General features: G+C 35.3%; 1 protein-coding gene across 1 annotated transcript in view; it reads left to right on the top strand.

The window, feature by feature from the left end:
• Nucleotides 1-13,781, top strand: part of lamc3 (laminin, gamma 3) — a 121,506-nt gene that overhangs the window by 55,946 nt on the left and 51,779 nt on the right. Inside the window, exon 9 of the mRNA XM_046839213.1 lies at nt 1,265-1,384. Coding sequence (XP_046695169.1) covers nt 1,265-1,384 — 120 coding nt within the window. The remainder of the gene's footprint in view (nt 1-1,264; nt 1,385-13,781) is intronic.

Below are 13,781 nucleotides of genomic sequence, written 5' to 3'. Positions count from 1 at the left end.
GGTTAATGAGGTCAAACCCCAACCATATTGCATTATTAATCATCTTGATAATGTATTTTTTATGTAGTTTAATGGACTGTATTTGCCAAAATACAAAAATAAAATATACAGTGCACATTATATAACCAAACTATATGATACAGTGAGTAGTGTAACATACACAACTAAATGTTTTATAACATGGAGAACAATAGGCAAATGTTTGTGATCATACATATAGATAGTCCATCACATTTACAGTATACAGTATATGGTTTTTAAATTTTGCCACAAATTTCAAAGCATACAAAAGCAGTCTGGCAGTATGCTTTAGCATTACAATTTCCTCTCAGCGAAACCAAAAGGAGCAAAAGTCTGTTTCAGCATTACAGTGCCCTGTGTACAAAATACTGGGCATGAAGACATGCATTGCCGAGGTTAAATTCAGTGAGCTCAAGTGTCTTGCACAGAGCTCTGACCTCATCCCCACTGAACACCTTTGGAATGAAGTGGAACGCTGACTATGCACCAGACCTTCTCGCTTGACATCCGTCCATGAACTCACTAATGCGCCTGTGGCTGAATGATCACAAATCTCCACAGCCACACTCCAAAACCTAATAAAAAACCTTAGGACACAAACAGGGACTAAATCTAAAATAGGATGTTCCGAGAAGCACAGTTTTATGGTCCAGTGTCCACAAATATGTGGCTATATGTTATATGTGCTAGTGTTAAATTATATATATATATTTATTTATATTGGAAAGTCTGCTGTATGTAATACGTGCTCTTTTTGTGCTTTAGTAACGTATCTACACAATGTGGAAATACAGATTTTTGTTATACATGTAGATTTTAAATTTTTAGCAGTATACTGAAATAGACATCAAAATGTATTAATTATGAACATTTTTTGTATTTTTATTTACCAAGATAAATCATATATTATCATAAAAGCACAAGTGAGACCATTTTAATACCTACCTTCAATGGTTTGCACCAAATTGGTTATGAATACTCCACCTGAACACTTGAATGAAGCAAGCATCCTTTGATAGAATCAATAATAGGTGACTATCAAAGCATACAACTCTTAACCAAAAAATTACATTCAAGAAGATATGTTGTACATGTAAATTATTGCAAAGCTGTTTTATATATATATATTTACTTTAATAATGCCAGATGTAAAATAGTGCAAGCATAAAAATCACCTTTCCTTGTTTATTAAACTATCTGTGTAAACACCCTTATACATGTATTTGTGTATGTGTTTTCTTAGATACTGATGGGTGGCTTGGTGAATTCTCAGGACATCATGAAGCCCCTCTGATATGGAAAGAGGGAGAAGTTTATCTTCTACCGTTTAGTGAGGAGGATGTCGGGTACTTCAAAGCACCAGGTACAAGATCCAGTTTAATGTATATTTAACAACATGACAAGACGAATAGTATTACTCTCATTGGCTAGTAAGGTTTGGATCGACAGCTTCCTCATCCAGAAGTAAAGATTAAAAATTTTAAAGAGCATCTATTATACTTAGGTCTGGTGTTTGTATTTTGGGGTGATAATAAATTCCTTCCTTAATGAGATTTGAATTTCAGTTTATAATTAATAAGTTTTGAGTAATATTCTAAATTTACCCCACTGAAATGTTTACGACTTGTTAAACCAAATCTTACAAAACATTAAGAGTAAAGCATTGTTGAAACCATACTTCATGAGCTGTTTTTGCCAGATTTAAGAAATTTGGAAGAACCTTAAAAAGAACACATTTTGGCTATGTTGACTATATAGTCATATATATGTGTTTACTGGTTTTTTTTTTGTTGTTTGTTTTGTTATTACATTATTATATTTTAATGATAAAACAATAGTGCAAGACAAGCAAGCCCTTGTTTTAATCGCATTTTAAATTGTAGACTTTATCCAAAAGGGCTATTTTGAACTCCCCTGTCCCCAGAATGCAGCAAGTACTGAACAGAATGACAAATTGGACTACCCTGATTGAGCTTCTTTAACAGCGTAATTTAGCGTTACTGTAAAACACTTAGCCCAATCATCTCAGGCTGATCACTGTAGGAGCAATCCTGTTACAGCATGTCTTTAAAGCTTCTAGTCCATAGTATGATCAAAGCACAGCCTACTCAGACACTGCTCCAGGCTAAATGCCTTCCAAATGTGAACATCAAACTAAAGCTTTTGGCATCTGCCTTAATGCACAACTTTAAGGACAAATGATAAAAAGAACTTTTTCTGCACATGGTCAGTGTAACTATATATATGTTGCAGACTCATCTATCTTTGTTTTGCCAAGCCACCAGCCTGCTTCACAGCCTTTTACGGTACTTAGTGGTGTTTTTCCTTATCACCAAGCCACAGGACTCACTTGTGTTTCTCTGCCTGCCAAAAAAAATGGCAAAGATCAATTGCACCCTCCCCGCCATTAACAATTACGTTTAGTCCCCTCATCTCCTCCTCCTTATAAATCCCGATGCTTACTTCTCCTCCCCTGCATTGGTTTTCTTAGAAGATTTGACTACAGTAGCTCTTTTATCCCTTTTTCAACCAATTAATAATTTACTTGCTGCACTTCCATTGGTAAGTCTCCTCATGTGGTATAAGCAAGCAAGAAAGACATATTTTCTTTAATATTTACTAATCTGCATATCGCATATTTTTATATTGGCCTGCAATAAAAAATATGTATGTTTGCAGGCCTGGAAAGTTGTTCTTGGCATTAGCTAGTGCCATGATATACAACTTATTGAGATAAGTGACAGCTTAAAATATTTGAAGAATTTAGTGTGGTTTTTGTGTGTTTTGAATGGAGCAGCATGTTGAAACAGCAAGTGAGACAACTGGCAGAAAGACACCGAAGCATTTCAGCCAACAGTTCACCTCTTCTGGCCAAATCAATTTGTACATGTGTGTTTTGCTGCAGGTCGTTGTGCACATGTGCCCCACAGTGAGAAAACATAGTAGAACATTTATCAAGTTGAGTTATAAAAAACATGCACACACAACAAGTTCACACACACCGAATTAAGTCACAATCTGGCTCACCTAGAGAGCGGCAGGGAAGAAGTGTGCTAGGGGCAAGATAGAAGAGAGGGATGGAAAAGTGTTGAACAGAAAGCTTTCACAGAGACCCCAAGGTTAGGATTCTCAATCCTCTCAACACTGGTCATGCTTTCAGATATACCCATGAATATCAAGCATGAAATAGATCAATTTTTATTTAATTTTATTTATTATTATTATTTCCTTATATTTCATAACAAATTCTGGAGTTGATTCCATGTGTTAATTTTGCATTTGGTAGCTATTCAGGGGGGAACTCTCAATTTACCGTTGAAACAGGTGTCAATGAAAATAAAGTAAGCTAAAAAAAAAAAACAGACCTACCAGAGTGAAGGCAGAAGCTTCCATTGAGGCCAAATCAACAATTTGGTACATTCTAAAACAAAAGGAAAGCCCTGGTAAACTTAGCAACAACAAAATATTTAGGCTATAAAAAATATCTATGGAAGATCCCAAAATTCATTTTTAAGAAAATCCCCTTCACAACATCAAGTCAAGAACACTCTTGGAAAGTTAGATGTAATAATGTCAAATTATGCAATCAAGAAGCACCTTCATGAATGTGGACACAGTGGGTTTACCTGAAGATGTAAACCACTGGTAACAGTAGCCTCTACTGTAAAAAAAAAAACTTGTACCAGAATGATAGGAAAAGATAAAAATAGAGTAGGGAAAGGAAGGGAAGGGGAAAGGAAGAGCTCATGTTCCAAAGCATACAACAACATCTGTCAACCATGGAGGCACGGCTGATGTGAATGCTGAAAGATGTATCAGGGTGAACAACAGGGCAAAAACAGCCGTACACAGCAAATCCTAAAAGATTATACTTTACATAACATATTGGTAAGGAAAGCAACCCAAGAGGTTTTTAAGAAATGAAATGAAATGTTCTTAAATGGTTATTCACCTTAACCTATGCATTTTAACTACTAAAGACATAACAGTGAGTAAAAAAACCCCACTACAGCAAGCGGCAACTGAAGGTGGCTGCAGTAAAGGCTTGGCAAAGCATTTCAGCTGAGAAAACTAATTATTTTCCCTGGGTTTCAGATTTCAAGCAGTCACTGACTGCAAAGAAGTTGCATCCAAGTTTTAGAAATAATCTCCATATATTTACAATTATGCTGTTTTTCCTAATTATATTTGAGTCTTAGTATAATCACAGTGGCACTGAAAGGAAATTGATGACTATGCTAAAGAGGTAGATTGAGTCCTCCCATACTAAATGACCACCAGTATAATCAGGAAATGTGTATGTTTTGTGTAAAACTCACAACGGAAAAAATTTAATTTGTGCATTAAACAATACACATTGTAAAAAATACGTATATTTAGAGCCCTATTGAGCAAACCGGCGGTGGCAAACAAAATCTCCCTCAGATAACATGAGCAAAAAACATTGAGAGACTCTTTTTGGTGGCATGGTATCCATGTGAGACTGCCCATAGACAGCAGATGGTGAGTCACAAATGTAGAAAGCTTCAAACAGAAGAAGAGCATCAGGATAAAACAGAATAAAAAGGTCTGGCCACAAGAAATAGTAGAAATATGTCAGGCAACAGCCTCCCATCAGTAAGCAAAAGTGCACATGACGCTAAACAAAGTGAGAGAGAACAGATTAGTAGGTACATTTTAATCCAATAGTGGATTAATATGTAAAAAATTGTGATCATAGTGCCAGAAGGGACTCTAGCAGCACTAGATATGACAAATAAAAAATGGATCCAGAAGGTGGCACAGCTTTGAGGGCACCTTAAGGCATCATACCACCCTGCTGACAAAACACCTGAATGAGGATGTCAATGAGTCCTACAGACCAGCATCTGTTATTTAACAAAATGCCTGACTTAACAGTTATGTTTATAACTTATTATCAAAGATTGTGTCTCTGTTCCTGACACATGGAGCAATATTTTAGCTAGTCTGATCTTGTTTTGTTTATAATTGACTATAAAGTCTCAGTAGAAAAAAATTGTATCCCATTCTATAGTCTTTATTATTCTAGGTACTGATAATGAACCTGGACATAATGGGTTATAAAAGATGAAAAGTCAAACAGATACTTAGGTACTCTGTTAGGTACTGAAGGTCATTAGTAGTATCATAGATCCCTAATATGAAATTAATTGGGTTGATTACAATGAATAATTCTGGAATCAGTATGTTACAATGATCTAGTGAAACGGTAATAAAAGTATGATACATTTTTTTGCACTGTGGACCATCACAATGGTTCTGTGATAAAATTATGCCATACTTTTATATTATTTACTTGACCTAACTAAAGCCAACTAGTCTATCTAGTTTGTCAAGCAGAATGCTATCTATGCTTTTAGTAGCTGCAATAACATTCAGTAATGAAAGCAAAAAGGCATGAATGGCCATGAGGAGCCAATGGTAAATCAATTGCCATATAACCAGTGTTGTCACAGTACTGGATGAAGCCAAAATTTCATATATAAAATTATCTATGTATTTGATTCCTATGCAAGTTGGAGCTTAGCTGCTATGGTAAAACTTTTCTATGATCTTTAGCCATGTTCACACAAAGCAATAACATGTGTCCTGGGTGACTGGATCAGTAGTTTGACAGCTTAGATTCATAGCTGTTCACACAACAAATATTAATATCTTTCCAGTGACCTCTACATGGATTGAATTTTATACATTTTTGTAACTTTGTGGTCAACTAATGAAACTTGTTGATGCATCGGAAATGAGATGACAAGCTATGATAAAGCTGAGAAAAGCAGCTGTTTTCTTCTGTGCTTTATCCTTTAGCCTAAGGGCACAGAGCTCTTACATATTTATCACCATTCCCAAACAGCCTCACAAAGATTACATATTTTCTGAATAGGGAACCGATGTAGTCAATTAGTTGCTGTCTAATACACATCAAGCGCATCCACTTCAAATGTGATGTTACCATACTGTATGCATCCATGACCACCACCAAATGTAGTTTGAGTAATTGGATGCGTCTTTGAGATGTATTTGAGCCCATTTACACCTGTAATTAGCACTAGCAATTTTTAACAAATGTATGTTAATACATTAATAAATAGTAATAGTAAATGTGGTCTTTAATATAAAGATAAAATTTATGTTGGTTTATAATTTTCAAGTTTAAAAGATTCCGGTAAAATATTTCTCTTCAGTGTTTACTAACTACTAGTTATTTGTTAAGTGGTATCTATTTAAGAACATTAACAGTTTTAATGGTGTTATATGTAGCACATATCAAATTGATATAAGTTTTTTCTTTTGTAATTCCCATTGGTTTATTTTATTAGTTATTGTATCAAATCTCACATTTACAGTTATTTCTTTCTGTTTGTTAATCACTTTTTGTTTATTAACTACTTTTTAATATTTATACCACTAAGTATTACCAAAAAAAAAAAAAGAGTAGTCAGTATATCCACAGTAAGGCCAGTGAGTGGGTGAAAGCATAAGTCTCTCTTTAATGGTCAGTAGTTCTGTTGCCAGCCTTATAGAGATTTCCGTTTCTGGCCAGTACAAAAAAAAAAAAAAGATGAAATGGCTTTTTCAACATTAGATTATTAAAAAGAAAAAGTATTATACATATTAAAGATAATGGTGGCAGGTGATGAACCAGTTGTCAAATAGGGATTGATATTGGGATGAGGTAACTATTGACAAATAAGCAGAGTTGTTATCAAGACTGTAAAAAAGAGTATAAAAAGACTATGTTTGTGCTGTACCTTTGAACACTTTCATTGGAGCGGTTTGACTTTGTTTTCTGCGGGAATAAAGCCTGAAACTTTGACATCACAACCCTGGATTCTGTACTTAGTCTTTTGTTTCTGGTTGAAGTTCTGTTTACTGAATTTGTTTGATCTTGTCTCAATCAGCCATGACAGTATTGGATATAGAATATTGTACCCTGCCCTACAGAATGTACACAGGGCTTACACAGACCTTTTTTCAGCAACATGAAGCACACCTTGCTGCAAAATATGTCAGTCTAGAAAAAAGACTCAACAAGCGACAATGTGTGCTATCATCTACAAATGGAGAAAACTTGGTGAAGTAGTCAGCCTACAAAACTTCCTCAGAGTGTGTGCTGACGACTCATCCAGAGAGGTAAAAAAAGAATATGCAGAAGCAACCATCGAAGGAGCTACAGGCCTCACTTTCTTTAGAACAGTAAACGTACATACCAAATTTTGAAAATAGATTGCACGATTGCACCACAAGAATATTGAAAGTAGTCTTCATACAAAAGTCACAAAGGAAAAAACACTGAAGCCATGAGGATCATAAAGACACATTGATGACCCACAAGCCTTTTGCGATCATTTTCTGTGAAATGAGTCAAAAGTGAAATTTTTTGAGAAACCCATTATATCTGGCATAAAGCAAACAGCATTTGACAATAAGAACATTATACCAAAAGTAAAAAATGGTGAAGGTAGTGTGATGGTCCTGGCAACTTGTCACAATTGATGAACTATGAATTAAATTCTCTGGAAAATCCTAAAATAAATGCCTGGCCATCAGTCTGTGATCTGAATCATAAGTGCACTCGCAAGACAAAATTCCAAAGCGCAATAGCAAGTACTAATTTCACATTTCATTTTCTTATCGGCTTTTCAGTGAGTGCCTCATTGAGCATATTTAATCAGATAGACATGTGAATAGGAAAGGATTACAGCTCTGGTGACCAAGCCATAGTATTAGGCATGACTTTGCAGTTATCTTTAGCCATTCCCCATGCTGAAAGCTATAATACTGGAGTTGCGGACAATGCCTCTACCGAAGGGTTTTAAAATGTCCTTTACTGAATTTATACTATGACTATTATTTTTCCCATGCTGAAACAATGAGGATGTTGCTAACAGTAATGGGTTTTATTACCTGTATTGTACATAAGAATGTAAAGTTTTTTTGTAAAATGTTATTTATATACACAGTATCTCACAAAAGTGGGTACACCCCATTTGGGAATATATTATAGAAAAACTGCATAAATACTATATATCTAATACTATAGAAATCAAACTTGGATATATTTTATAGTAATCAATGTGCAGCTTGTATAGTATATATAAATCCGGAGTAAGAACGGAGCTTTGAGGATGGATTTGGACTGTAGTTAATGTCAGCAGTCTGCTACACAAACTCAGGACTACAGTTTGCTTCTGATCATCATCACTGTACCCCGCAACATAGTTTATCTGTAATAAATGGACATTCGGTGCAACCCAGATGAGGATGAGTTCCCTTATGCCATTTCGGAGAGTTTTTCCTTGCCACAGTCGCCACATTATCTGTGTAAAGCTGCTTTGAGACAATGTTCATTGTTAAAAGTGCTATACAAATAAAAATGAATTTAATTTAATTGTATAGCAGCACAGATTTACTGTCCTCTGAAAATAACTCAACATACAGCCATTATTGTCTAAATAGCGGGCAAAAAAATTAAGTACACCCTAAGTGATCTTTATTGCATTACATAACAGTGCAGTTGTTATCATTTAGGGTGTACTCATTTATTTTTTGCCAAAAGTTCTATTTATCATGTTCATGTTTTTCTCTGCTTGACAGGAACATACATATTTGTGTGTCTTATTTTAGAGCAGTTAAAAATGGTGCTTTGAATACAATTCTATCATACTGACCACTGAGTGTTCAACATGGCACCTCATAACAAAAAAAAAAAGAATTTGAGATTAATTAGAATTAATAATTAGAATTGTTGCTCTTCAAAAAAATGGCAGAGGCTATAAGAAGATTGCTAACACCCTGAAACAGTTACAGTACAGTGGCCAGGGTCATGCAGAGGTTCTCCAAGATGGGTTCCACTTGGAACAGGCCTCTAAAGGGTCCTTCAAAGTAGTGGAGTCCTCATGCTGTGCATCAGGTGCAGAAGCTGGCTTAAAAAAAAGACGCAAACGAGGGTTTGTCAGCATTGCTTTAGAGGTTGCAGAAGTGGAAGGTTTTCCTGTCACTGTTCTGGCCATATGCCACAATCTTTAAGAAGTCGGTTTGCATGGTCTTTGTCCCAGAAGGAAGCATATTTTGAAGCTGGCTCACAAGAAAGCCTGTCCAAGAGCATGAATTACTGAAACCATGTCCTGTGGTCTGATAAAACTAAGATAAACTTGTTTGGACCAGATGGTGTCCTGCATGTTTGCTGATAACCTGGTGAGGAGAACCAAGAAAATTGTATCATGCCTACAGTTAAGCATGGTGGTGGTAGAATCATGGTCTGGGGCTGCATGAGTTCTGCTGGTACTAGGAAGGTGTGGTTCATTAAGGGGAAACATGGATTTAAACATGTACTGTGACATTCTGAAGCAGAACATTAAGCCCTTCTTTCAGAAACTAAGCGAAACGGCAGTTTTCCAACATACTAATGACTCCAAACACTAGCCAACATAACTGCTTTGCTGAGGAAGCTGAACGGGGATGATAATGAAGTGGCTAAGTATGTTTCCAGACCTTAAACCTATTGAGCATCTGTGGGGCATTCTCAAGTGGAAGGTGGAGAAGCACCATGTGTCTAACCTCCAGCAACTTTGTGTTGCCATTATGGAGGAGTGGACGAAGATCCCAGCAATAACATGTGAATCTCTGCTGAATTCCATGCCTATGAGGACTTAGGCAGTGCTAGATAACAATTTTGCTCACACAAAATATTGATTTTGATTTCTATATTATTTTCCCTTCAGAAGATAGACTACTCTCTTTTTTGAGATACTAATATATATATATATATATATATATATATATATATATATATATATATATATATATATATATATATATATATATATATATATATATATGGTATGTCCAAAACTTGCCATCCAGGACTGAGTAGGGTTCAAAATAATAGAAAAGGCTAGCAATGTCAAATGAGACTTTTATTTTTAGTTTTTATGAGAAATAATTAGAGCATTTTTTTAGCTGTGTCCAGAGTATGTGCTTGCTTTAGGCAGTATAGCAGAGGAAGTAGATAAGGATGAGCAGCTCAAGCCAGAAAGAATGATAAAAAAGCAGAAAAAGCCTTTAAAATCACAGTTGGGACCTTTTGAGAAAAGGCTGATTCAGACATAGGAGATGGCAGCTGCTAGAGGGCCAAAATCCCTAATGCGTCATTTCCTCCTGATGTTTCTCAAGAGTCACCAGTTACCAGCACTGAAACAGCTTTCTAGCCAAAAAAAAAAAAAAAAAAAGCCAAAACCAAGGTAAAATTCATTACTTACAATTTCACCCCTGGGTGTAGGTATGGCTAAAGCAGGCTATGTGCTTGTTATAGCAGACTACATAAAATAAAAATTATTAGTAGTAGTTTTTTTGCAGCAAATGATACATTTGAAAAGGATTTGTATGATATAACTATATATTTTACCATGTAGAAAATACCGTATTTACACCATTATGTGTAAAAAAAAAATGGTTTAAAAAAAGAAAAAAGTATGCATTGATGTGAATCAGACCAACTTAAAAGCTGTGCAGGGCTATCAGTTCAGAATTGGCAAGAAAATATAATCATAGGTCATACACCACCATTTTATAAAAGTCAACCACTATCATGCTCAGACATCATCCATCTCCATGGTGTCATAGAGAGAGAGAGAGAGAGAGAGAGAGAGAGAGAGAGAGAGAAATAGGTATATAGAAATAGGAAATAGGTATTTCAATTAATGTTCACTGACTGTAAGAGTAACTGATGTGCACAATAAGGGCTTTTTTCTTATTCCATTCATTATTATAATGTAATAAGGACCACTTGCAAACGATGGGTGCATGGACTATGTCCCTGCTTCTTACCTTATTTAATATGCCAATATACTATTGGTGCCATGAATTTATAGGCATACTACTTATATAGCGCATTGTGCCTTTAGGAACATGAAATTCTATTTCTGTCTACATGTGTGCATTCACAACCCATGCTATGGAATGCTCTTCTATGTATGTGGTAATGCTCAAACTATGTGCCTCAACAGTATCACATACATATATGTCCTAATTGCCATTTAGGACATATTAGTCAGTTAAGGCTTTAGTATTTTTGTTTATTTTACGTATGATGTTGATTATGTATATGTATTTGTGAAACTAATCTTGATGTAAAAATCATGCATATTCCGACTTGATCTGATTTGACATTTTACGTGGTCTACCATGTATTTTAAATGAATAATGAATTCTCTGAATATTTATCTTTGTTATTCAATGTCCTTGCATATGCCAGAACTTCAGCAGGTCTACAAATCGAATACTTGCCTGCACACTGATAAACTGCCAAAATGAACATATTTAAATGCAATTTATTAGCTATGCCTGCAAACATGGTGCTACTATGACCACATCTTGCCATTAGGTTAGCAGATCTAATAACTGAGATGGCACTTTGTTAGGCTGATTAATCTTAGCGGTGTAGTTTTAAAATTGTTATCTGACTTTGGATGAATAGATTAATAAAAAATGTGTGCTTGCACACATTGTTGGAGGGTTTTTTTTTTGTAAGAAATTGCTTTTAAGGTCTGGGTAACTGTTGGATGAAACTTTTTTCATTCTTGCTATTCCAAAAAATTACCCTCAAATTGCATTCGCAGCAGAAAACTATAGTAAAGGACTCCCTGAGTGGCATGGCTCCCTGAGCTGCTTGGTTGCTACATTCCTGGGTAACCATTGCTTCTATTCCTTCTAAAATAACTGCTTTAGGTGGATCCCTTGCAGTTTCCTACAAATAGTACAAAAGAAGTCTCAGTGTGAACTGATGTGTTTTGGGATTTTTGGGTGATTAACTAGAAAGTTTGTTCATACACTGTAATATAATAGATTGTGAGTTATATACAGTATATGGGAAGGCTGCAGAAGATGGCCTTAGCACAAACATATAGTGTTCGGCTACTGGGAGTAGACTGTAACTAGAAAGGTCAGAGCCTTGCCTATGGTGGTTTTCAACCTTCCCAACTTCTAAGTTCACTATTTTCCAGAACATAGCAAGAGAACAATAAAGCAAAACAAGGATTCATGTAGGTGCTCCCAAGCAGTTGAAAAACGTTCTATCAATAATGGAATAACGGATTTCCGTTTATAATGTATGTGGTGCACACAGATATGTGCTCTGTCACTAGAAAATCCCAGGTGAGGCTTGTTTCCTAAAAGAGACAGTAACAGCCATGGTGAAAACTCTAGCCTGGAGGTAAATGAATGCAAAGATAACAGTCAAATAAAGAGGAGAAAAAAGCACCAGCATGCAAGGAAATGTGAGTAGGTTAAATACAAAACCCTTAACCCTATGTGCTTCAGGAGTGCTATAACAAAAAATATTCTAAAATAAAAAACAATAAAGAAAACAAAAAGGAATGCAGATTTGTAAGAGTAACTAAGCATGTAACTAAGAAATAAGAAACAAAACAGAGATAAACCAGTAAATAACCTCAAAATAAATCGGATAAATAGTATGTGTTGTATTGTAAATATACCGTATATATGTAGAGTAAATGTACCATATATATATTGTATGAACATTTAAATATCCAGCATGTTCGGACCATGTGTACTAGATGTGCCAAAACTAATTGTATTAAACCTACTCTATTACATATAATTCAAGTGTATAACATGCAGTGGTATAGTAATATGTGTATCATTAATGAGGATGATATACAGTAGATATCTTAAGTTTGATAAAGACTACTGGGATTGTAGGATGCTGTGCTGTGCTGTGATTTATTAGTTTCAATGTTTCCTAGTGTCAGATTTCAGCCTCAGAGATATGGCTGCTATAGACTCAAGTCTCCAAGAACACACACTTTTTAGTTCTCAGTATCCATGCTACTGATTAAGCAGGTGTGATCAATTACCTACACTGTACTGTACATGGACTCAACCTTTCGATGAAATATGCTCACTGTGACTTCTGTTTTTTGACTGTTACCAAGCCAAATTTCGATAGCTTGTTGCCAAACAATTTCTGTCCTTGTTTTGACCTTGTTTGCCTTCATCTAGTCTGTTTTGTGAATTGCCTGAATTGTAGTTTGGCCACAATCTAGACTTGTCTTCCTTATTCAATAAAACTGTTGCAAAGCATTAGATCCTTCCTAATCCTTTATTGTCTACTTATCCAGATTTGTGGTTGGTGACTCTTAGTCTAATTGCTATAAATAGCAGTTTTTAGCAGTGTAGCAGTCATAATAATAATAATAATAATAATAATAATAATAATAATAATAATATGTTGAATTTATATAGCGCCTTTCCCAAGCTCAAGGATGCTTACATGTCATGTATATGTTTTCACACTATGGACATACTCTAGGTTTGTTATCTGCAAAAGCACTTGCAGCACTTATTCAGACATCTACACCCAACGGAGTACGGCTTATATGTTGTTATATTTATTTGAGCAGGTTTTGATGGTAGGGCAGTTTTTTAGGTACAAAACTATTTCAATGTGATCAAAATGTGTTTGAGGATGAGTTGATATAAATATAAACTTTGAAAATATAAACTCTTGCTCGTGGACAACCATTTAAACAACCCAGCTACAGGCCATACATATTTGCTATTACAATTTATCAAAGGCTTCTTATAAAAAAAAAAAAAAACATTAACTGGCCAATGTACACCCCCAAGCGGCACTGTGAGAATGATAGCAATAAATTTCCGGTTGCTAGCGTGATTGCAGGGTAAGCTCAGACAAAGTTCAGTAAATGTCATCAGGTTTC

Source organism: Silurus meridionalis, chromosome 25 (assembly GCF_014805685.1).
Source record: "Silurus meridionalis isolate SWU-2019-XX chromosome 25, ASM1480568v1, whole genome shotgun sequence".
NCBI classification, from domain to species: Eukaryota; Metazoa; Chordata; class Actinopteri; order Siluriformes; family Siluridae; genus Silurus; species Silurus meridionalis.
Note: the sequence above shows the minus strand (reverse complement) of the source record. Positions and strands in the feature narration are given on the sequence as shown.